Source organism: Hyaloscypha bicolor (genome assembly GCF_002865645.1).
Source record: "Hyaloscypha bicolor E unplaced genomic scaffold K444scaffold_182, whole genome shotgun sequence".
NCBI lineage: Eukaryota > Fungi > Ascomycota > Leotiomycetes > Helotiales > Hyaloscyphaceae > Hyaloscypha > Hyaloscypha bicolor.
Genome location: NW_020194684.1, coordinates 5060878 through 5085707, shown reverse-complemented (window position 1 = coordinate 5085707; position 24830 = coordinate 5060878). Strand labels below are relative to the sequence as shown.

General features: G+C 49.8%; 8 protein-coding genes across 8 annotated transcripts; 5 read left to right on the top strand and 3 right to left on the bottom strand.

Annotated features, from left to right (window-relative positions):
• Positions 1–650: 650 nt before the first annotated feature.
• On the top strand, positions 651–1897 carry K444DRAFT_637138 (uncharacterized protein; the record flags this gene model as incomplete). Its single annotated transcript, XM_024884087.1, has 3 exons — positions 651–1066; positions 1113–1795; positions 1842–1897. 3 exons carry the CDS (start codon positions 651–653, stop codon positions 1895–1897), a joined length of 1155 nt encoding a protein of 384 aa, XP_024728802.1.
• Positions 1898–2528: 631 nt separating this feature from the next.
• Positions 2529–3915, top strand: K444DRAFT_621026 (uncharacterized protein). Its single transcript, XM_024881816.1, has 4 exons — positions 2529–2675; positions 2735–2824; positions 2877–3139; positions 3267–3915. The coding sequence occupies exons 1-4, from the start codon at positions 2588–2590 to the stop codon at positions 3708–3710; spliced, it is 885 nt and encodes a 294-aa protein (XP_024728801.1). The 5' UTR covers positions 2529–2587; the 3' UTR covers positions 3711–3915.
• A 230-nt stretch (positions 3916–4145) lies between these two features.
• Positions 4146–8300, top strand: K444DRAFT_245478 (DUF726-domain-containing protein). The gene is made up of 2 exons (XM_024871313.1): positions 4146–6478; positions 6525–8300. Exons 1-2 carry the CDS (start codon positions 4229–4231, stop codon positions 7920–7922), a joined length of 3648 nt encoding a protein of 1215 aa, XP_024728800.1. The 5' UTR covers positions 4146–4228; the 3' UTR covers positions 7923–8300.
• Positions 8301–8678: 378 nt separating this feature from the next.
• On the bottom strand, positions 8679–9815 carry K444DRAFT_647859 (alternative oxidase; the record flags this gene model as incomplete). Its single annotated transcript, XM_024885392.1, has 2 exons — positions 8679–9513; positions 9568–9815. 2 exons carry the CDS (start codon positions 9813–9815, stop codon positions 8679–8681), a joined length of 1083 nt encoding a protein of 360 aa, XP_024728799.1.
• A 2459-nt stretch (positions 9816–12274) lies between these two features.
• On the bottom strand, positions 12275–15115 carry K444DRAFT_669587 (uncharacterized protein). The gene is made up of 3 exons (XM_024887540.1): positions 13720–15115; positions 12953–13672; positions 12275–12903 (listed from the first exon to the last, which is right to left on the bottom strand). The coding sequence occupies exons 1-3, from the start codon at positions 14667–14669 to the stop codon at positions 12333–12335; spliced, it is 2241 nt and encodes a 746-aa protein (XP_024728798.1). The 5' UTR covers positions 14670–15115; the 3' UTR covers positions 12275–12332.
• A 147-nt stretch (positions 15116–15262) lies between these two features.
• Positions 15263–17042, top strand: K444DRAFT_621023 (uncharacterized protein). Its single transcript, XM_024881815.1, has one exon. It carries the CDS (start codon positions 15297–15299, stop codon positions 16803–16805), a length of 1509 nt encoding a protein of 502 aa, XP_024728797.1. The 5' UTR covers positions 15263–15296; the 3' UTR covers positions 16806–17042.
• A 1303-nt stretch (positions 17043–18345) lies between these two features.
• Positions 18346–21342, bottom strand: K444DRAFT_245326 (uncharacterized protein). Its single transcript, XM_024871312.1, has 2 exons — positions 20994–21342; positions 18346–20940 (listed from the first exon to the last, which is right to left on the bottom strand). Exons 1-2 carry the CDS (start codon positions 21104–21106, stop codon positions 18405–18407), a joined length of 2649 nt encoding a protein of 882 aa, XP_024728796.1. The 5' UTR covers positions 21107–21342; the 3' UTR covers positions 18346–18404.
• Positions 21343–22004: 662 nt separating this feature from the next.
• Positions 22005–24032, top strand: K444DRAFT_621020 (uncharacterized protein). Its single transcript, XM_024881814.1, has 3 exons — positions 22005–22139; positions 22187–22243; positions 22449–24032. Exons 1-3 carry the CDS (start codon positions 22059–22061, stop codon positions 23790–23792), a joined length of 1482 nt encoding a protein of 493 aa, XP_024728795.1. The 5' UTR covers positions 22005–22058; the 3' UTR covers positions 23793–24032.
• The last annotated feature ends 798 nt before the right edge of the window (positions 24033–24830 follow it).

Below are 24830 nucleotides of genomic sequence, written 5' to 3'. Positions count from 1 at the left end.
TTATGGGGATGCTCCGAGGTCCATGTCCTGGAACCCGGCCCTCCAACATATATTGGGGTCCACCTGGGATATAAAATACAATACATGACAGAGATTCTTGCAGGAAGCATTGCCTGTATAGTTGAGACAAGAGTCTGTCCAGAGAGGAAGGTTTCCTACTCCCTGGCAGGAGCCGAAGCACATAGGATCTGACTGGACATTTACACAGCTGGTGTTCTTGCTCGTACTGTACTTTGTTCCATTTCCCGCTCTACCAACCTAAATCGCCGATGTTTAAGAAGTTCCTCGAGAGCTAGCAGGGTAAAGTCAATGGAGGTCAGTCAGCAGCACATCACCGGATAAACAGCAAGAAGATACTGCATTCGATTTGACTGGGCCTAGAGCCTCAAGCTCCTGGGTCGTTTGTAGAAGAACCACACCACTGTGCTGTTCCTGTTACGGTTCTCGAGTGGGAATGCAACAGTTCCATGTCGGTTTGAGAAGAAGCGTGGCTCGATTGAATCGTCAAGGGGCGCTAGCGTCCGCCTCCTCCACCGAAATTCCGAGCTTACCCAACAGATAAGCCAGGGGGTCTATCGAAAAGCAAAGCTTCCCCTTCCAGCTGCCACATCGAGCAGTCTTTCAGGCCGTCTTCAATCCACGACGCTGGGATGAGGAGGTCGGCTCTTCGACCACAAATAGTGCGAGCCATCATCTCACAGCCTCGCAGGTCTCTCATCCAAAGCATTCCAAGATGTCGGCCTGACTTGACATTCTCAACATCCGCAACCCCTGACTCGCCTACATTGCAAAGGGAGATCTCGCCCTTTCGATTCGAGACTGGACTCGCATTGTTTGCAAAGAGAGCTCCAAGACCGTTTCCCCCTCCTTTCCTATCTCCTCCGTCAGGATCTTTCTCGGACCCTCTCAGCACCCACCACCGGAGCCGTGATCGACGCGCCTTTGTGAATGGGGAACTCATTCGGGGTTATACAAACGGCGATGATGCTGTATACGTCAGTGATCAATTCATTGGCGCAAATGACGGAGTTGGGGCTTGGTCTACCCGGCCGGGCGGGCATGCAGGGTGAGTTCTATCTATGTGTGGAGATCCTTGGTGCTAATATCTTCAGACTTTGGTCACGGTTGATACTACATTTCTGGGCCTTGGAAATAGAGATGGACGCGCATCGAATACGATCCGCCGGAGAAGAGTACGAGCCAAATCCCGTCGAATGTCTACAGAAAGCCTATGAACAGACAATCAAAGCTACATCTGAGCCAAATAACTGGCAAGGAACGACCACTGCAACAGGAGCACTTTTACATTATCGAAAACAGGGATTGGATCCTAAAGCACCGGCGACTCCTCTTCTTTACGTTACCAACCTTGGTGATTCCCAAGTCCTGGTTTTAAGGCCTCGACATTCTGAATTGATCTATAAGACGACAGAACAATGGCATTGGTTTGATTGCCCTCGACAACTAGGCACCAACAGCCCAGACACGCCTCGGGAAAATGCGGTTATCGATAAGGTTGAGATTGAAGAAAACGATGTGATTCTGGCCATGTCGGACGGAGTCATTGACAATTTATGGGAGCACGAGATTATCGAGAACGTGGTGACCAGCTTAAGGAAATGGGAGAGTGGTGAAGGCGGGGAGAGTTCTGGTAATAGATATGGTGGAGCTGGAGGTGGGATGAAGTTTGTTGCTGAGGAACTGATGAAGGCTGCAAAAGTCATTGCTACAGACCCTTTTGCAGAGAGTCCCTTCATGGAACATGCTGTGGAAGAGGGTCTGGCAATGGAAGGAGGTTAGTACCCAAGTTCTCTTTCTAGAATTAAGCTAAAAATTGGTAGGGAAACTGGACGATATCAGTGTCGTGGCTGCATTATGCGTTCGGAATAAAGGGTGACGTATTAGAGAGACGAATTAATGACCCGATCTAAAGGTAGCAATTGACGCCACCAGCTCGGATACCCTGCTCTTGCAACCGGGGAGAGATACAGGGCTCCTCAAAACAAGGAAAGTGGACCAGATGTCCGAGCATCTGAGACAGAGGGGACGCCATGAGGAGACTCAGATGGATGTCACAGACTTGGATGGTAATACTTTAGCGTAGACGTCATCTCGTGGGAGCAGAGGGAGTTTTAAGCAAATATGCGCAGCTCCCAGTTGAATTGAACTATATTTGACCAAACTTGAGAAAATGAAAATGATACTTGGGGGGGCGCGCGCCTCCGGTTAGTCGTGATACACCGAAATCTGGGCCGAAAATCAAACCCCCGATTACTTCCTTTGACAGCCAGCAGCACACTTAGGTTCCCTTAAAAAATAACATCAATTAATGCGCAGTCTATAGCATTACCCTCGAGAAAAGTGTAAAAACTTTATTGTCACTGCTATGGAAGTTAATATAAAAAACATTGAGTTTCGGCCCGGATTTAGGTGTATCATGACTAACCGGAGCCGCGTTGAACCTTGTAGGCGATAAGCTCGTTATCTAGGGAGCTTAATTTTAGCGTGGAAAAATCCCAGATCTCATTGCACGTCCAACCTCAATTATCCCCCAAACCTTCATAAACTTGGGTGAACAAACTCCAATATGAGGGGCAAACGATCGAAGCAATACAAAAAGCTCATGCAACAGTATGGGCTGAGCTTTGGATTCCGCGAACCCTACCAAGTCCTCTGTGAGCTTCCCACCCAACCCAGGTTCGTCCGCGAGTATGCTAATAAGTTGGCTTCTCAGTGGACGCAGACATAATCAAAGATGCCGATAGATTTAAGATGGATCTCATTGGGGGCCTGGAACGAACACTCCACGGACAAGTCAAGCCCAGTACGCTCTTCAGCTACCATACGGAATCGTATCAGGGGCTAATTAGAAACAGTGATAACCCAATGCTCAATGCGACACCTATACGCCGCTGCCAAAGAACCAGGCGTCTCCTTCCTCATAGATAAAGCAAAAACCTACGAGCGACGGCGGTGTGATCACAGACCAGAAGACTATCCTGAACCTCTCAGCACAAAAGACTGTCTCGCCTCAGTAGTGGACGCCAAAGGTAGCAAGACAAACAAACATCGGTATGTGGTTGCGAGCCAGGAACCCGAGGTCAGAAAATTTATGAGAGGTCTTTTGGGCGTGCCGCTGGTAACCAACCAATTTCTTTGTCCCATACCCCGAGCTCCCTATTTCACTGGTCGGGAGAATGAGAGATGCTCCCGACTCTCTCCCGCCTCCTTTCTCTCCAAAGAAGAAGGTTACTAATTTGTTGAAGTGTTACATTAATCGCAGTGTGATGATTATGGAGCCGATGGCAGGGGCGACGGCTGAGAACAGGGAGAAAGAAGAGAGAGGGAAGTTTAGGGCTGGACTAAAGAGAGGAAGTGGGAGTCTGAAGAGGAAGAGGGAGGATGAAGACGTGAAGGAAGAATCGAGTGTTCAAGAGGATATGCCGAAGAGGAAGAAAGCCGTTAACGGACCAAAAGGACCGAATCCATTGGCTGTTAAGAAATCCAAGAAAAAGCCGGAAGGACCAGCTACCACATTTACTGAGGCCGAAAGCAAGGATCTGAAGACTAAAGTATTAAAGCTGGAGCAAGCCGATGGATCAGAACCCATTCTCGCCAGTATCAAAGGAAAACGCAAGAGGAAGCACAAGTCTGGGGATAGTGGTAGAGCAGCTCCTGTTAAACCGGAGATGGCTGATGAGGATGGTTAAGTTTGTAGGGAGGTCTGTTGATAGCCTTGCCTTTCATGTGAACTTTCGGAGTTAATACCCAATAAAGAGTGAATGTTTGCTGAAAGGATTCTCAATATTCACGTGGCCATACGCAGTACGCTCTTATTCTTAGAAGCTCATGAAATCAACAAAGCAGATTGGCTGCCGGAAAGCAAAGCCCTGTCAGATGAAGTTCAGCTCCAACGCCTCATAAAGCTCAACGGCAGACAGAAAGACGTTGCACGACTTGCTGCAGCCACTGAATGTTGGCAGGCGGCCGCCCAACCAACAAGTAAGCTTTCCCGTAGCGCATTAATCCCTGCCATCACTCCTTCGTATCAAGACCTCTGACCCACGACCTGATGATTCAACCAAGCATGAGTCTGCTACAAACGAATACCCCAGCATATACCAGCATAAAGGGCTTTGGCCACACGCAAATGAGTCCGTGTTAGGAGAATTTGTATGCGAGCACACGATCGACACCGGCCGACGAGGTGGTGGACAGCTTCAGCAATATGCTGGGGGTAGACGAGGCAGCAAACACCACAGAAAAGGCTCATGCGATTAACAATGGCGTTGTGGCACAGATTGGGACAGTGCCCGATCTTGACGAGTTTGGATTACCTGTCAAGAAACATATGCCTGCGATGCCGGTAGCGGAGACCGATACTGAGGAGGAAGTGAGTCCGGGGATGTCTCAAGAGAGAGTCAATGGCCATACAGTAAAGGACGCGCCCGAGTCTGCAGACAAGTCGGAAGCCAGACTGAAAGTTGAAACTGGGCTGGGCGGCGGCGAATCGAGCGGAGAGGAGGACTTTAAGGATGCTCGGTCGACACCACTACCAGCGACCCCTATTCCGGATCTGAAGGATATCTCGGAGAAGGCACAGGAATGTGAACCTGCTACAAGTGCAGATCTGAAGAAAACTGCTGAGAAGGAACGATCAGATGAACCACCAACCCCAGATGCAGATGTGACGAAGCCCCGAGAGACTGTGCAAAAGCTAACTCCAGAAAATGACGAGCACCAAGAGTCCTCAAAACCCGCCGCAGAAACTTCGAGACCGCCTGATATCGATGTCTCGAAATCTCAGACGAAAGGGGGGAGTAACAGCCAGAACCGCAGCAGCGTGACATCTCCAATTGGGCACACTCGAGGGCAAAGTTCGAAAGGCGCGGGCATATCAGAGTGGTCTCATCAACATCTTGCACAACCTGATGTGGAACCCCCACAGAAAGAGGATGATGAATGGCAGGCCATGCCCGCGTATGCCCCTTTCGATATGTACGATGACGATAATAAACTTGTTGCGAAGGAGGCACAACTTTCGGACGATGAAGCAGATGCATATGCCGGGCTTGGCGGGGCAGGAAAAGGTTATACGAGGGTACAACTAGATGAAGATGTTCAATCTGCAACAAGTTTGGACGAGAACACGCAGTATCTATTCAAGGAAGTCAATGGAGGGACGGGTGCCGGTCAGGAAGAGGACGAGGAGCAACGCGATGCTGTCTCTCAAATGCAAGCTACGAAGGACTTGTTGACCGAAGGTCAAAGGATTGCCTATGTTGGCATGACTCGATTGATCCTGTCGGAGATGATAAAGCAGGCAGAATCTATTATCGGTGCATCGAAGGGTACCAAGAAGGAAATGCAAATTGCAGCTGAAGCCATGCAAATGTGGGGTCAGAAGATGATGGTCCGGCTGTATGCGCATATGGACATCAGCACAGCCGAACAGATTATGATCGAGCAACTGGCTGAGCATGGCGTTGTACCGGCGGATCTAACTCCTACCCTCATGCAGAATGCTAGAGTAAAGAATCCCATGGCTGAAAAGGAGCCGTCTGTGGCTGAAGCCTCATCGCCTAGACCGGGGTCTGTAACTTCAACGGGACTGAGCTCTAGGCTTTCTGTCTCCTCTCCGAGACCTTCAATATCGTCTCCAACGGGTCACAGGACGCCAGGCCCGGAAGAAGAAGAGGCAGCACAGATGCCTCCCCCATACCAAGAGCACGAGGGTGATGATCTGCCTGAAGTTCGAACCCCCTCACAACTTCCAACAACGCAAAGTCTTGATATCGACCTTCGGTGGACTGTTCTTTGTGATCTGTTCTTGACCTTGATTGCAGACTCCGTCTACGATTCTCGGTCAAGAGTCTTGCTAGAAAAGGTTGGAAAGAATATGGGGGTGGATTGGCTGGAGATCTGTCGGTTTGAAAAGCGTGTGACAGATGCATTGGAAATGCAACAAGCAGCTGAAAAGGAAAATTGGAATGAAGATGAGCACAAAGAAAACAGGAGGAAATTTGCTCTCAAGAAGCGTTATATGATGATGGGCCTTGCTACAGTTGGTGGCGGTCTTGTCATTGGTCTCTCTGCAGGGTTATTGGCTCCTTTGATTGGTGCTGGACTTGCTGCAGGATTTACTACCATTGGCGTCGCGGGTACCAGTGGTTTCCTTGCAGGTGCTGGAGGAGCTGCGATCATCACAACGGGAGCCGCAACATCTGGAGGTATTATTGCCGTGAGAGCTGCAAATCGAAGGACTGGCGCAGTGAAAACTTTCGAGTATCGGCCCCTGCATAACAACAAACGAGTCAATTTGATCGTTACTGTTTCAGGATGGATGACGGGAAAGGTCGATGATGTTCGACTTCCTTACAGTACCGTTGATCCAATCATGGGAGATATCTATTCCGTGCTTTGGGAACCCGAGATGCTCACGAGTATGGGAGATACCATCAATATCTTGGCCACAGAGGTGAGTAATAATATGCCACTTTCATTCAATTATACTAACAAATTAGGCTCTAACTCAAGGCCTTCAACAAGTGCTTGGCAGCACAATTCTAATCGGTCTCATGGCTGCGTTGCAATTACCCGTAGTCTTGACAAAGCTGTCTTATCTAATTGATAATCCATGGACTGTGTCTCTTGACCGAGCTAATGCGGCAGGTCTCATTCTTGCGGACTCCCTTATCGACCAAAATCTCGGCGCTCGTCCTATCACCTTTGTGGGGTACTCCCTTGGCTCAAGGGTCATCTTCTCTTGCTTAAGAGAGCTCGCCAAAAAGGGGGCTTATGGTCTCGTGCAGAATGTTTACTTGTTCGGCTCGCCAATAGTGGCGAAGAAAGACGAATATCTAAGGGCTAGGGCTGTTGTTTCTGGCCGGTTTGTCAACGGCTATGCGAAGAATGACTGGATCTTGGGGTATTTGTTCCGTTTGACAAGCGGTGGTATCGGCCGTGTTGCCGGACTCGCGCCTGTGCAGGAAATCCCAGGGCTTGAGAACCTTGATGTGACTGAGCTCGTCCCTGGTCACATGGCATATCGAACAGCAATGCCTCGACTCCTGCGAGAGGTGGGCTGGATGGTAGAGAGCGACGAATTCACAGAAATCGAAGACCCAGACCCGGAGAACCATGCAAAGCGTCAACGAGAACTCATCAATGAGATCGAAGAAGCACGCAAGGATTTTGAAAAGAAGAAAGGAGAGAAGGGCAGCAAGTTTGGCTGGTTGAGTAGGAAGAAGAATGTCCTCGGGAAGAAAGAGTGGGAGACGTACGAGGAATCCAAGGGCAATTTCGAAGCTAGCAGAACAGAAGATGCTGAAGGTAACAACCACGGCGTACTGTTTGACATCGACGCCATCCGCGCCGAGCTCGCGAGCGAACAGATGGAAGTCAGGGAGCTAAAATCGACACTCCCACCCATGAAGCTTGATCTCGGGTCCCCAAGCACCGCCAATCCTCGCACCTCACTTCGAGAAACAAAATCCTACGACGCGGCTACCATGCTGACGCCAAATCCTCCTCTACGGCCCTCACCAGCACATTCACCACGCGGCTCAATCAGTGAACGCCCCCCTGTCTACAGATCTCCTTCCATATCTGGGAGGGGAGATGACGAAGTCTCAATGACATTCGACACATCCTACCAATCACCACCGCCCTCCGCATCTGGATCATTCAACCACCTACCTCTCCACTCTTCGCCTTCCCCGAATCTCTCGCAGTCATCCTTCAGACCCTCGAGTGCAGAACCGACAGACAGAGCAGCGACGTTGCGGAGGCCGTCGTTGAAGAGTAGTAGCACTCTACCGCTGCCGACAGCGCTGCCGGCTATCAGTTTAGATCATAATGCTTGGGCGGACGAGGACGAGGAGTTTGGGAGGGAGAGGGAGATTGAGATGAGTTTTGCATAGACGGGCAAACAAACACAGCTTGTGGAACAAGGGTGAGAGTTGGATGAGACAGATGAAATGAGGTTTGGAGAGGAAGTCAAGTGGAAGCTGAGCGAGTCTAATATATTCGCTCGTTTTCAGATAATGTGAAGCCCTTGTGCATAGATAGCACATAGGGTATTTTCACTTGAGATTCGAGTGCATAACGAGGGTCATTTAGTTAGGGAAGACGGTTCAGATGTTTTCACAAGGTGGCGTCTGGATTTGGCGGGTTGATGAGATGTGAATCAATCAATCAATTGAATGCTATTGTGTGATCTGAAATTTTTAATGATCTAATTGATCGTTATTTCTCTGCAATCTATCTTCGTCTGGAGACTGAAGTCTCGTCTGCATATGGAAGTGCATCGGTACATTGGAATGTCTTCTGTACAATGAAGTTTCGTCTATATTTTCAAGTCCGTTCTGTAGGATTAACCTTACAATAACCTTTTGCCTTGGACTTCTAGGTCTAGGATGAGCTATGGACAATGCGAATTGGTATCTAGGTTTTCGAGAATAGGAGATCTTTCCACCAGAACGCCGTTTCTCAGTGGTCCCGGCCGTCTATGTACAGTCGTGTGGTGAGTGAAGTCGTGTCTGCAAGCTGATCTTGTTCTGTCCCATTATTCTTGTTGATCATTCTGATCATCCTTAACGCCTCGTCTCTAACCAAAAATCAAGAACTCCTGACCGGACCCAACCTATCCTAAATTGCAATTGTTGCATGACCAAGGTTCAGATGACCTCATCTCTCTCCCATCCCGTCGGCTTGACCGCCAAGCCCTTGCTAGGATGCGGCTTCGATTTATCCTTATATTCACTAAGGAAGGGATTCGGATCCTCCTTCTGCTTCAAGTTCGACAGCGTATGGTTGACTTCCCTATGCTTCGCTTCATCCGCCCGAATATAATAAAGCAGATCCTTCATCGTCTGATGGCCTTCCGGCATCTTCCAATAGTTCACCGCAAGGTCAGGAACCTTGAAGTTGGGATCAGTCCACTTCGGGAGCTTGCCAGCCTCGATGTCTTGGATGGCAAGCGTGTAAGTGAGTACTGCCTCTTCTTCGAGGTAGCCGACGAATCTATGGCAAGTACGGGGGGAGACGAGGTAGGAGAGGAACATGCTGTTGAAGAAGACGCCTTGGGCTCCGAGGATCATAAATCGCATGAACCAGCCTGGTTCGGCCATCTTCAAGAAGGTGAGTAGGTGCATACGCTCATTATACGCCTCCTCTAATAATGTCTCTATCCAGCCATTATCCCGCTTCATGCGGCGGAGAGAGTGCAGATGCCGTAGCATGCCTGCAACCATACCTGGAACTCCAGCTACGGATTCGAGGAACACCATTCGGACGAGCCATTTTCGTTCGCTCATTTCATAGGGCTTGGTCTCGCTGACGGTGTTGGTATCGCCAATCATCTTCGGGGTTTCAACATGGTGTTTATATCGGGTCGCGGTATCCATTCCCCATCTCAAGAAACGGACCATGAAGAGCGCAATGCGGTCGGAGAAGTCTTTCGGCTCGCGGTGGGCGAAGTAGATGTCTTTCTTCATCTTCTCGCCATCGTATCTACAAACATGCGTTAGCACGTCCATTTTTTGATCATATTAGGAGAGCAATTACCCTGGGTGCGGCCATGCTGCTTCGGTCTTGAAGATTTGGCCCTTTTCGGGCTCTGGGAAGTAGTCTCGAAGGCGAGTTCTTGATGTCGAGGAGAATTGGCGTCGGGACTGTAAGGGTTGAATGTGCAGATGCAGACCCGGTGTGCTGGAGATTCCGTAGGAGTGAGAGAAGCTTGCTACAGCTTTTGAGAGCTGTGCAGCTGTTTGTTTGGAGAGCGGTAGCTTCGTTGATACTCGTGCAACGTTCATTGAGGTTTACAAGCAGTCACGCCTGCGTGTACCAGAGTAGAAAATTGATTGATGTGAAAGGGTAGATTAGTGATTGCCACAGAAGCAATGAGTTATTATTTGTGTAGCAAGGAGTAGATGTCTCAGAGACTTGGTCGTCGATGAGTCTTATAAAGAGGACAGGTCGGGTCACGATCGAGGCTGAGCGCCACCATCAGCAACGCACATTTCTCGTAAGCTGCTCGCAGAGAGAAGTGGGGGATAGTCAATGGCTCAGGATCTTCCATATAACGAATGTCGGCGACTTCAAGTTTCAGGTGGATCAGGACCAGGATCCACGTCGAAACGCCTTCTTCCACTCTTGGAATAGCATGTCATCGTCGGCGACTCGAGCCTCTTTGCGCCCGTTTGTGTGGCTCAGCCTTACCCGATCCATCCCGTGACCTCAGATGTCGTCCCGACTTCAGCCGAAACGACCTCGCCCGCTCTATATCCAGTCTGTATACGAGAATGCATTAAAATTGTCAGTGCAGGTGACTCAGAGCCAAAATCGGCATCTCCGTGGCCCCGATTTTGTTGTGCTTGTTCTCCACGGGAAAGAATCAACATCTGGAAATACGAAGTAATGCAGCCAGCTACTGGGGTTTCCGTTCCTTCTCAATGCATATATCGCACCATCCTGAAGCCTCAATCCTCATCTTGGCCAATTATTCCTAAGATGTCAATTACGCCTTGAATAACCTACTGTGCATTCAACACATTGACCCTTCTTGGCCGTTTGTTTCTCCGGCGAGATGACGTCTGAGACCTGCACTTTGCACATTGATCGGACGCTTATATATTTTTTCTCTCCTCCCTAGCCTTGTCATAACATCCAAGTGGCATTGGCATTAACAACAAAAGTATCCTATCCACTCTAGGAACATCACAGTCCCGCCTGATAGCCAAATTAAGCTTTTACTGTCTGATATTTTCTGGGTACACAGGTTTGTGGGCCTTATATCGCAGCCACCCCCCCCCCGAGCGCTCTGGCAGAAGATCCGAAACATGACAAGTCACAAAATATATCCCACTTCACTTGGTTCTATCATCTTTCTTTTCCTGATTACTCAGCAACCAAAATGTCTGTCACTACGAAAGAACCAAGACCTTTCGATATCAATACTCTACTCGTGGTAGGACACCTCGGAAGCAGAACGCACAAGGCAGCAAGCAGCATGCCACTGCGGAGACGTCCAATTTACCGTCACACTAAAGCGGCCATTCCATCTGCCCTACTACTTGTGATAGGCTCTATTTGGCGTACTGCAAGCTAGAGTTTGGGGTCTCATATCGCTGGCCGAGACATCATGTCTCTTGCTGCAGGCCAATCGGAAGCACTATGCCCATTGATTATTCAGGTAAGAGATTCTCCACTTGTTGCCGTCCACGGAAGCTTGTACCTTCCCTCCAGTAAATCCACTCGCTTGCCTCCGCTGGCGATGGACATGAAAAGCAGCACCGAATGAATGGACTAAGCCCAGAGGGACATTTCAAACCCTCCCCTCGAGCTCTCGTACAGTACATTCAATGACAGTTCAAAGTCTCGAACGCTCTATAATATTCAAGTCCTACCTCTCCAAAGTCTAGATTATTGTCCAACTTTGACCAGGACAATGGACTTCAGTGGTTTTTTACGGCCATCCGTACATCGCAAGCTGCCTTCAATTCGCTTACCCCTCGCTTCGAAAAGGAGAAATGCGAAGCGAGCACGGTGTTCCAAAATTTGCAATATTGCAAGTGCTCAAAAAAATCACTTTAAAACCGCACGAAGTGGCAAAAGAAATGCGCGAGGATCCAGAAACTTGGCTTTCGCTCAGTTTACTGTGGCAGAGCATATCTCTTCTAACGAGCACACCTTCAAAAATCCGTGTTTTTAAACCCAATTTTGTGCCTTTTATATTATTTACTAAATCGTTTTATAAGATGTTGAAAACTCACTCTAGCTTCTTTAATTGTGTGCGTATAAATTGTAATAGGTCACAATTAATAGTTGCTGCATATTTGTTAAGTAAAATAGAAGACTTTGGTTTTGCCAATGCCTGGAAACATCGCTAAAAACACGGAGTTTTGAGGCCGGGCTCATAAGCCGTTACCCAGGTTACTACCGCAGTAAAAGTTAGGGCCGGTCACACACAACTATGACTACTATTAAGTGCGTATGTCCAGAAGCTGAACTTGCGCCAAGTTTACAACCAGAGATCTCTTAGCAACAAGAAGGCTTATTTCGAATTAAGGTACCTGGCAGTCGAAATAGTATGTAATGGTCGGTCGAAACTCCCGACCACTTCTAATATGTATTGTCAAACAGCCTTTGAAGTTCCTCAAGATTATGTCATTATCTTACTCGTCATGGTGAAACCTGTTTTCCAAACGACAAACTACTTTTCTTTAAGGCGAGCTCAATAATACATCGATATTTCACATCTTCTCACAGGCATCAGGCGAACAGCTTCTAAGTTTTACTGGTTTATTGTTTCCCTCTATCTAAGCCGGAGGTCATCGATTCCCATTCGGTCCCTTAGGCGGATCGCGGACCAACAATCGTACTTTGCCCTGACCAATCTCATGCCCCTGACTAAGGATATCTACTTCTTGCTTCTCCGCCTCGGGTGGAGCTGCAGCGGTACTGGCGCCCTCTCTAGACAGGGATTTGTCCCACGATCGAGCGTCAATGCCGAGAATACCTCCAACGTTGTTCCTATCACCCGGGACGGAAAATTCGCGGTAGGCGTACCGCCACTCGTTCAAAAAGTTACGGATAGCTTTGCCGACCTTGTCTTTGCCGTTCTTGCTATGATGACCGGTACCAGTGATGGCATAGACTGGTCTTGTTTCCTTTTGATTCTCGAGGAGAACCTTTTCAAGGTATTCGACGGCCTCCTCCGGATGCAGGCCATGGAGATCAACATATAGCTCAGAACTAGAGGAGCTGTTCTTGTTGCGTTCTTCGTAGAGCTCACGAGCTGCCTCTCGATGGGCTTTTCGCATCGCATCATTCTCGCTTTGACCGCGAAGACTCAGGGCTTTGGCAGCCCGTGCATCATTGCGATTCCAGGCTTGAGCGGCACTACCTTTAAATCAGCGATAATTCCACTGTTAGAGACAGAGAATCTTACCTTTGCAGGAACTTATTCCTCAAGCCACCGTGCTTAATAGCATCTTGTCTGGCCTTGAGGTATGTTTTATTCGCCTTTTCGCCCGTCTCCAACCAGGGCACGTGTTGTGGGCTAGGAATGGCTTGGGCGGCAACACTGTTTTCTCCGTTGCGGATACTGGTGGAGCTTCCGTTTCTGCCCATCTTTTTCATATCTTGTCTCATCAAGCCAGGGCCAGGAGATGGGGACATCTTGACCACTTCTGCCAATGAGCTGGGGGTGGGAGCCTCCTTGTGGCCATGTCCATGCCCGCCTCTCTTTCCATGGTGCTTCTTGCCACCCTTCGCAGCAACTGCGCCGAGTGAAGGGAAAGCCTCAGTATCATCCAAAGCAGGAGCGGCTGGGTTCAAGTCTCGAGACTGGTGGCGGCTACTAGGTCGTGATCTCTGGCTAGATCCATCACTTGCGTAGCCCTGCATTCCCTTGAATCCTGGTGGCGGAGTGAAGCTTGTCCCTTGGTAGTTGCTAAAAGCGTTGCTGGAACTATACGAGCTAGGCCACTGGTCCTGCAGGGGTTGTAACGAAGGGAAAGCATTATAATCTTGAAATTGGAAGCCTGGCTGACCATTCTGGAGGGGAGGTGTACTGCTTTCGTCCAGGGCAAGGCGGTTCATGAAGTGTGATGGGTCATGGGAAAAGATGCAGGTATCGCCGGCAAGACAGTTGCCCATTACCCAGTATCTATAAGGTTAGCCTGGGGTGAGTATGGACAAACGAAATGTACTTACTTGCAGATGTGATTGCTAAGATCATGGCTGAATCTGCAATCTGCCCTGAGACATTGTCCAGTTGAAAGCCAAAATCTGCAAACAACACCGCTACGTTGTCCTCCAGCGGGGGTAAGAGGGCGGGGGATCTCTGCAGTCATAGATTTACCAATCAAAATGGCATTCTTCGCATCGGCGGCCTGTGCCTGAGCCGTAGACATATCGCTTGTTTGACCTTCCATGAATGCCATGATGGTAGCGCTCAAGTCATATCCATGCACGGCAAGAGCTGCCTCGATCTCTTCATCTGACTTGGAAGGACCAAGTATTGACCGCAGCATATCATATGGGCTCATATCTAACTGTTGAGGCTGGATGTATTCGGCAGCGGCTGCATTGAGACCACTATGGCCACCAGCAGAAGAAGATGTATTACTGCCCCCATCATCGTTGACCAACCAGTCCACATTATCACTACCAAAGTCTCCGTATATGTCCTGTGTAGGACTAGTGTCTGTGGGAAACTCGTATGCGTTGAGACTTGGGCTGTGAGGTATGGCTGGACTCGAAAAAGCAAGTCTGGGCGAAGGGCGGGGCGACGTGAAAGGAGAAGCTGTCGATGACTTCGCTCTATTGAAATCTCGCGGGATAAATCCAGGGGGGGCAAGAGGGCTTACCCCAAGACGAGGAGACGACGATACTGGGGTACCAGAACCACCTCGAGGAGTCTGCCACGGAGCTGGGGATGGTCGGCGCAAGACAGTATGCCGCACAGGCGGTGGTGAAGTCGGATTCGTTGAAGATTCTCGATATCTCCATAACACGTCCAAAACAGCGTTCTCAATAGCGCTTCTCACTAATGTTGTTTCCTTTTTGAGCAGCTCCTCCAACTTGTCTGTTCTCTCTTCATCGTCGAGGCTCTCGTCCTGGAGCAAGGGGAGACAGATCTCGTAAGTCTCGTCGGACACCATTTTCCCCGGTTTTGATAGGAACTTCGCAGGAATGAATGAAATGCCGTGTATGATGCAAAACACTAAGTGAAGGCAACGAAAGGTACCTCTCGAGGTGAAGCGGATGGGATCGCGATGCGGTTTGGGGCGGGCTGAGGAAGTAGCGCGCTGAAATGCAAGCAATAAGGAAGATGGCGATAGCAACGGCAAGAGCAGGGGCGACAACGGAAGGCACCAGGCTCTTACATTGTCGACAGAAATCCTGATGATAACATGGGAACGAGAGCGACCCAAGAGGGTGAGGTCGAGACGGGTCCTTCTATCGTCCCTGGTGGGTGGTGAGGCTGGGGCTGGATCTGGGGTGAGAGCACGCTAGTCAGTCATCGATTAGTGATTGGCCTGTTTATCGCCGGTCCTGCTGCTGATGCAAGAGAAAGCAACAAAAGGCGAGGAAGGCTATGTTGAGGATACAATATGGGTAAATATGGCTTGGGCAAATCCACCCACAAAAGCATTTCTCGAGTGATTGTTCAACTGAAGTGCGAGATAAGGCTGCACAGCGACTGGACAGGAATTTATGTACCTTCACGTGACTCCACATCCCTCCCATTGGTCTCAAACCACTCCGACTCCAGTGACGTACTGGGGATGGGCGTCTCAGGCGGTTCAACCGCTGCTTACTTTCACTGCCACACTCCAGAGTATTACGACTCCTCCAACACCATTGTTCAGTTCCATCTTGTACACATTCCCTCTGCGCTTCTTCCTTCTTCCGTAGACCATCTCTGGCTGGCACTTCACTGTCTGTTTGCATCTTGTTTCACGTCTGTGCTTGAAACCTCCGGATCCAAACATTTCGCCAACGGCGAAGCGTACAATCACCACATATCACTCCATGATTCCGTCGAGGTGACCGCGAATTACCCAAGCCATCTTCGTACGATTTCCAGCAGCATCTGCTGCGTACTTATTCCAGCCGCACCCGCAATCCTCGAACCGACCATGCCAGCGGGCTACGAATCAGCAGCGAAGGCGCTCGCAATTTCCCCAATATCATCCCCCTCACCAGACCAACAATCTACCAGACCTCCATGGTCTCGCAGAATCTCTGGCACAAACCGCTATTCCACACAAACCTCCCGACAAACCTACATATCCCAATTTCTAAACTCCGCCACGAAAGTGCAACGGAAAATCATCAAGACCTTCCAAGGCCTTACACTCTTCCAGCGAATTCTAGTTGTCGCCGCGGCCATCATCGTCAATGTCTTCTTGATCCTCTTCCTCATCTACAACGAAAAGATCTTCTCACTTCTCGCGGAGCCGGCGAAGAGATGGCACGATGTCAAGGGAGGGTGGACAATCCTTTGGCTCATGACCTTCATCTGCGCCTTCCCGCCATTAATAGGCTACAGCACAACTGTCAGCATTGCCGGCTTTGTCTACGGCTTCCCCAATGGCTGGTTCATCGTCGCATCTGCAACAGTAGCAGGCTCGTTAGCCTCATTCATCGCCTCCAGGACGGTACTTTCGAACTACGTACACAGGCTCGTTGGCAAGGACAAGCGGTTCGAGGCTCTGGCCCTCACCTTGAAGCACGATGGCCTCAAGATCTTGTGCATGATTAGGGTGTGTCCATTGCCATATAGCATCTCAAACGCCGCTATGTCGACGTTCCCAACTGTACACCCACTTTCCTTCGCGCTGGCTACAGCAATTGCCAGCCCCAAACTTTTGATTCACGTATTCATTGGGAGTCGACTTGCTCAAATTGCTGAGAGCGGGGGGAAGATGGACGGATCAACCAAGGCAATAAATTATGCCTCGATAATAATTGGGGCAATCTTGGGAGTTGGAGTTGGGTACTGGATCTATTCCAAGACCATAGCGAGGGCCCGAGAACTCGAGGAAGAGGAGTTGGAGAATGGGCTGCAGGATGGCGGTCTAGTAGTTGGTGGAAGGGAAAGGACTTATATGGATGTGGATGGAACGGAGGAGGATGCTGCTGCGTTAATGGATCCTGACGATATCAGTTTGTGGGATCATGAAGAAATAGAGAGCGGAGAGGCGGGGTATAGGGATGAGTTTACGGATGAAGAAGATGTGTTTGCTAGTGGGGACGTAGATGATGATGCGGTGGGGAAGATTAAACGGTAGAAATGTGTAGATCTGTGACTATCTTTGGGTTATACGGGCTGCATTGGCGTTCTGATGGACATTTGATAGAGCATAGATCTCTGGGTGAAGACTATAAAGAAGTTTCAAACCTCATCTGCATCCTTCTCATAAATCCAATGCGCGAAACGACGGAATATTGGTGGGAAGGAGTTTGAATGTACCAGTACCTCCTGAAAAGTTCACAAGGGGTAGTGAACTGACTACCCCAGTACCTGGCGGGCCTCATTGCTCTTAGTATTCTGTGACATGGGGAGGAAAATGCGGCTTGTCATCATTCGTTGCTGCGTGATATATATTGCCTCTCGTTTCAAAGAAGTCCTCTCCATTCCCTCAATCTAAAACCATCGATGGGTATCTGCAAAGAAAATGACTTTTACATAACTGCGCACTTGGAACCCTTTCCGTCCCCATTGCCCCTAGCCGATTGCTTGGGCCCGAACGCAGAATCTCGTGTCATGTCTGTCCAACCAGCACTTGACGCTCCATCGCCCATCCTATCCTTCTTGAGTTTCTTGTCTCCCCTCTGCATGCTTGACCTCCAGCCTTTCTTCTTAGCATCTTTGATGTTCTTAGCTGCACTTCTTTCCGCTCTACTCGGTTGTCGACCAAGTATCATGGCTTTGTGGGCAAAATATGGTGATGGCTCCGGGCCAGTTGAAGATTGGCTATGAATTGTCTCGAGACGGTGCATTGGTGGACGCAGGTTGGGAGACCTTGATCCATTGGAACCATTCCGCTTGTGCGAATTGCCATTGCTGATGCGACGAGATGGGGCTGGACTGCGTTGCGGAGATCCAGGGTAAGAAATTTGCGATGTTCGGAATGCTTGGTCGGACGTGAGCCTTTGTGGACCATTCCAGCCTGGTTCCAGACTCAGCTGAGGAGGGGTGTTGCTAATGGAGCCACCAGAGGGGACTCTGTTGTGACTGCCTCCGGAGGGAGGCAGTTGAGGACTAGAGCCCACAGAGACACGTCGAGGATCCGAAAGTCCACGCGGACGTCCTTTGCGACTGTTCAGACGGGAAAGTTGATCCGCACTTGGGAGAGCAATTCCAGGGGATATGGGCCCATTAGGTTCCGGTGTGTGGCCAACCGGGGCCGTTTCACTTCGACGAGACATCGCTGGTGGTTCTTGAGCAGGTGACCTATTGACCGGAGCAGTATCACGACGGGTTGGTTTGGAGGTAGGCTGTAGATCTGAATGCTCTTGTCCATCCGAAGTAACAGGTGTTGGGGGAGGCGGTCGAATTGGAATTTCTTGAAGCAGGTTTGATGGCTGGATTTGACTTCCGGAATTGCCGGGGTCCCCAGCCGCAGGCATCGTTTGGCCAGTTAAAGAATTCGTGTCCTCCACTTGCGGCGCTGGTGGTTGCGTGGGCTCTGTCGGTCCTTCCCACTCTCTTAAGCGACGTTCAAAGGCTTCACTAAAGGGTTGATTGCCGGTAGGCTGTGGAATCGGAGATGCAGGCTGTAATATTGTGGCCTGCATTAAAGGTTTTGGAGAGCCTGCGGCAGCTGCACCTAGAAAGTGCTGAAGTCAGTGCTGCTTCGCGAGGAAATTTGAAAAGACGGTATTTTCTAGATGTGAAAAGACACGGCTCGAAACTCGCGGAAGATATGCATATCGAAACGGATGAGGAGAAAATACTTACTGCTACTAGCCGAAGCACCAACAGGCCTTCTCGGAATTTGATTGACTGGACCGGCTGGTACGGGCAATTGAGGGGTAGGCTGCGGGGTTCCCGGTGGAGATACGTCGTACAAGTCATCAAACTCGTCGGGGGAGGTTGGGCTCGTCACCGGTCGTGGCTCATCCTCAAAAGACAAACGCTCTGGGACAACATTGGTAGAATCGCTCGCTCTCCGCTGAAATGAGTATTGCTCTCGACGACGAGAATCACCGGAACGTGTTGATGAAATCGTTGCAATTGTGCGAGAGCGGTGGAGACTGGTCGGGGAGTCCAGACCAGGGAAGTCTAGGCTAGGTGCCCGGTGAGTATTCGATCGCTGTAATGTTGCTGCTGCTGCCTCTGCTAGAAGACTCCTTTGAATGTGCTCGGGGAGCGGTGGAACTGGATCACGAGAATAAGGGGGAGGCGGAGGCACCCAATTATCCGCATCACTTTCGTGAGGATGTTCATTTCGTCCATCAGCACGGCGATACTCAATATGTTCCGGAACGCGAGGATGGAATCTTCGATTGACGGCAGCAGCAGTAGCAGCCCGACGCAGTGTCGTGCCACTGCGCGGGGCTGCTTGAGAATACGGTGCGTCGAACGCTTCTTGGTCATCATAGACAGAAGCAGTATCCGACTGCTCGGTTGTGGTTGTTTGCTGGCTAGGCCTCCTAACGGGTGGGCTGCGTGGGGTAAATGGATCTCCCACGCTCCGTATTGTTGGCATTGGAGGAGGAGCATCTGAGCGAGGAGGTCGAGGAATTGTAGTCGTCGCCGATCGGGAAACGTGGCTACGGTTACCTCGCCGCTGAGCAACGGTCCTCCTTCGAACGATTGCAACCTCAGTATCCAAATCTCTGTGCTCCTCTTCGAGGACTTCGGGCTCATTCATTCCAACCTCAATGGTAAGAATAGTCTTCTTGCCATTGTTTGGAGAATAGCCAAAATCCATTATGGATATACGACCCCCATCCACCGGATTCATGCTGTCATCCTCACTTATTGGGGACTGTCCTCCAACACCAGGGGCAACGGCAACGAGTCTTTCGGCATTAGATGAACGCGAGGGGACATCCACCCATTTCATGGCACTCACACGGTCCAGAGACCCAATCATACGGCCTTCGACAAAACTGTTGCGGAGCCTATCACACAGAAGCTGCCATTGTGGCGTCCTGTTGATGGTGCTTTCACGATGTCGGTTGGCAGATCTCAACGATGGAGCGCTGTTTCGTCGTCCTAGTTGACTCGAAGGCGTACTCAATCCACTCTCTGTGTTGCTGCTGTCATCATCCCTGATGATTGGAAGGGCCTCGAGGTCTTCTGGAACACCATATAGCCAAATGGCGCCTTGAAACCCAGAAGCCACAAGGTCCCCCGACTCAGCGGCGGCAGGAAGCGTGCTTGGCAACAGCTTGGTCACGGAAGCCGAATCGGCGATAGGACCAGTAAAGTAAGTCGTCCCATTTCTTAAGTCTTCTATCCTCACAGCGCGGAAGGTCTCGAAGACCCGGTCGTACGTGAAGGTCCAACTTGTCTCCCCTTCCGATGTGCTTGGCAGGAGCACTGCATGACTGCAATCTCGGCTTCCATTTGGGAACAGAATGGATGTTGTCCACAAGGCGCTTACACTCTCCTCGGGGGAGCTTCCACCAGGGTCATAGTATGGTGCAGTAAGGACAACTGTGCTGGGGTTCCGTGACTGTATGGTGGTACCAATTAGTTGCGTTCCATCCGCCGAAAAAGACAAGGAATCCACGGCATAGCACTTGACGGCCCTCCTGTCCGTACTTAGACCACTAGGGTCAAGCGATGACACTTCCACTCCAGAATCATATGCAGCAGCCAAGACCGAACCCGTGGGTGATAATGCAATCGTTCGAGGAGTGTAATCCAATGCTACCGCTCGAGTATGTTTAGGATGTTCCCCAGTCAAATCATATAAATCGACTTGAAGATCGGTCGAAAGTACTGCAAGCAAGGATCCATCATCAGTGATTGTAGTAGAAGCTGGTCGTCGTAATATCTTCAGTTCCCTTTTAACTTCCACTTCAGGCCCCGTAACATCTATGATATGTATTCGAGAAGAACTATAGGCCAAAACGTAGTGGCCCTTTGGTGATAGACTAAAGTGGAATGCTTCCCCACCGGGGGCGGACGAAGAACTGATCGAGTTTGAGACTAGACTGATAACAGTCTCTCGGGGACGGAGATAGGCTTCGAATAGATTTCGTTTTATCTCTCGTGCAAATAACCGACGCAATCGTGGTAGATTTTCGTCATCCTCCGATATAACACTTGTGGGATGAGCAGCTGCATATGACGGACATCGAGATAGATGATGGGCATATAGATAGGTTTGTTGGGATACCGTCCGCCACCTTCTATTAAGAATAATTAGGGAAGCAAAGGAATTCGGGTTCGTAAGGCGTAATATTCTAGGGTTGAAGTCAGCTGGGAGCGTGCTAAACCAGAACTTGGCCGGACTTACTGTTGAATGATCTCATCGGGCAGTCTTTCGAAAGCTGCCTGTTTCATTGAAAATGAGTCCGCTACAGGCTTTTTGATGCCCTCCGAGTGCAGCGAGGCCACTGTGGCAGACATTTCGAGGTGTCCCCAATGTCAATATCCAGGTGGGAGCTGAGAGAGAAACGTGGGGCACTGGGGTCCAGTATTCGAGGGATAAAGGCCACGAACCTCGAAGAGAGGGACGCAGATGATTTTGCAAAGGGAGGCCAGCCCTGAAGTCCACGCCTCGTCCCTATGTTGGCATGAGATGTAGTTCGAAACACAGGCGCTTGTTCCTCGTATTCAACTTGCGCGTCGCCTCCTTGGTTCTGGAAGGCCACTAGAAACTCGATCTGAGCTAGTCCGGGGTGTGTCGAGGACCCGCATTCAATGTCTCAATTCGTACTTTTATCCCAATGGAGTGCCCATGTGCAAGGGCCTTGGAGAGGAAGCTTTAAGATCACACTGGCCTATCTCCTTCGTCTGACTTCCTGCTGCGGTTGAGGAGAGCTGAGGATGATCTTGCGCAGGCCAAACAGGTCAACCCAAAAGGTCGGTAACATGAATGTCTAAAAAAAAGATTTGAGCTTCTTATCCACGCTGGGCGACATTGGGGCCGGTTTGACTTGAAAATGGGGGTTAGAAAACTTATTCAAGGTAAGGGAGTGCAGATGAACAGCTGGAGGAACTTTTGATATTTTTCTAACTATGAAGAAAGGGGGGATAGCACAAAGTTTTGGGCCTGGGGTGCATAAGCCTGGTCATATGCTCCTGGTGCTCAGCCTCGGGTTGCCCACCACTTAGAGGTACCGCACAAGAGGTCGATTCTAATTCGGAAGGCACCCGTATAGTGAGAAGCGTAAATGGTAATCATGAACCTCCGAAGAATTTAATGAGATTTCTCTGGAGCTGGAACTGAGATGGTCACGTGAAGGCTGCGCTTAGAAATGTTCTGGCTCCGCTTGAAGCCCTCTATTCTGCAATCTTTCCCATCACCACCACCACCCATCGTCGGCTCCCTCAGCCTTCCCTTCCTCCTTTGCGCAACATGCCATACGGCGACCTCGATTATGAGGACCTCACCAGAATCCTGACCGAGAGCTTTAATGTCCTAGCGGAACAGGTCGAGGTACTCAAGCCACTCCATTAACTTGTACACCTCTGACGAGGATCAAGCTACTTTCTAACCGCAAGCTCGTTTTGGAAAATAAATTGGTATTTGCACATGAACAAGTGGGTCACTTTACTTTCATAATGTTCCTAAAAAGAAACATGCTGCTGGTTTTATTATGATGAAAAACATTAGCTCTAGATCTGGAGTTGCCAAATGGCAATGACGACCGACAAACACCATGTACCCTGACTATCAACCTGCCTTGACCCCGCATTCCTCTGTACTTCATACTTCGCGTCGGGATTCTGATGCGGTGAATTATAGTACCAACAACTCGCAGACAAATATGCTGCCGGAGACCTGGAGATTTCGAGCACGTTAGCAAAGCTGCAACTTCCTCCCGACGTCCAGATATCCGGATTCGTTCCACTTCCACAGAGACAGCAAAGCGGGTCGAAACAACAGGCAGCAGTCGCTATAAGAGACGGACGGCGAGCGGCCCAACGTCTTGCCACTCTTACAGGGAAATCGACCGGATCTAGTGGAGGAACCAGTATATCCGGGACAAGCAATAATTTAAGGCTGTCTGCCAGGAGGACGTCTCTCTCAACGGTACTTGAACAGGACTTCACTACGACGGGAAAGAAAAGCTCTCTTCTGTGCCCTTTTGCACGGCGCCCGGTCGCCGAAAACAAGCCCCCAATGGATCCGGAAGCATCCCAAGGAACCGGAACGCAAGAGTCTGATCGACCTTTAACCCCAATAGACCCAACACCACACCAATCTGCCGACCCAATTTGCGCAGCTCTGTATGCCGAAACCATGTCATCACCACCTCCATCTGTCACGGGCTCCGCCGCTAAATGTCCCATCCGTTATCTTGACCAGCACTCACCAGAAGAGGTCGCGAGATACTTCGAAACCCACAAGCATGAGATTCCACGAAGCCATGAAGTATGTGTGAAACGTTATCAGCGGAATGAAGCAGATATCAGGAAGTTGGACGCAAAGTATGGGAATCTTGTTAGCATGATTCAGGGTCTTGGTCAAAAGCACCAACCGATGCTGCCGACAAAGGAAGAGGAAGACTCTGTGGAAGTGGAGCAAGCATCGAATGAGCGGGTGGAGAATTGGGCGAAGGCAGTTAGTACGAATGGAATCGGTTATGAAGAAGAGCCGATTGTACCAGAGGACGATGAAGATCGAGAAAGTCGCTTCGACAGGCCCTTGAAAGAGATCCGAGTCGGGGAATCTCCATCAAGACCGTGGGGAATAAGCGTCCCAATTCTGGATCCTCCCGAAGGCCAAAGACCAGTATCTCCTCCGCCAGCACCTGTATCTGTTGAGCACGCTCCGAAACAATCTGGCAAATGCCCATTTGGACATAGTCCACAAGTGAAAGTCGAAGAAAGGCCAACTTCGCCTCGAACCCAGGAGATGCCTACTCTAAAATGTCCCGTTCCGCATGCTCAGAAGGCGAATGATCAATACGCCGCCGCTCCTTCACAACCAGCTGTCCAGGCACAACCTGCGTTTATCCAGCCAGGAGATATTCCACAAATGAACGGTGGAGTAATTCCCCAGATGATCTTTACAGGGCCTGTCTTCATTGGATATCCCATGGAGCAAGCGATTGCGTTTATGCAGAAGTACAAAGGCGCGCAATGATTGTCGGGGAATTTGAGAGATGTAAGAGTCAGTGATGAAGTTTTTCAGTTTAGCGAAGGCGTTCGGTTTCAGGGGCTTTCGGCGTTGGAGGTTTCCTACCAGATTGCAGCACTAGGAGCGACCATAGCGAATGTTAATACTACAAGTGATTGGAGCACCAGATATTGGCGTATTCAGATGATTACTCCTTGTCAAAGTTTCTAGCGTTACTGACACCATCATATCCTACCGCGAATTCACGTTGCTTTGGATTCCCATCGTTTCCAACACTGATGTGTAACAACAAAGATATTAAAGAGGGCTAGGGCTTACAAGAGCTCCATATGGACAAGCGTTAACTTTGTGCGAAATTCAGAAAAGAGTCTTCACTATTGATGTAGAGCTTACTCGAGACAGCTGTACATTCAAGGACTGCTGTCTCCTCTCCCACTTCTCCATTGGCTCCTTTTTAGCCTTCTTCTTGTAAATTCTCGCCGGCTGCCCTTCTCAGAAATCTAGACACGTATTCTGGCTTGACAATATATGGGCTATGGGGACACGAATAGTCTTTCAGTCCCAACTTTGCCCCCTAATTCCTTTACTCTTGTTATTATTCCATCCTGAGCCTGAACAGGGATAGCTCGATCGTCTTCATAGACGAGATACGACGACGGGATTTTTCTCCATGCTGCAGATCCAGAATTATCGCAAAACGTGCTGAGAGCATCCGGCTAGGTCGCGCTGAGCGAGAGTTAGCAAGTGCTGAAATGGAAACCCCTTGAGAATGGGACAGCTTGGAACAGAAAATGGGCTTCTCTTCGTCGCACTACTTACCCAACCATATTTTAGCCTCTGCCTCCGGCACATCGTGGTAGAGCATGCCCGGGAAGCCGTCCCTGAGCACCCATCCTTCCTTGAAACGGTCAGATAATGGGAGAAGCTCTGAGCATATCATATTCACAGGAGTAATTATCCAAGATTCCGGCCGCCCTCCCACAGCCATTTCTAAGCTGATACCCTCTTCCGCAACAAAGGCTGCCACGAATGATAACTTCGTTA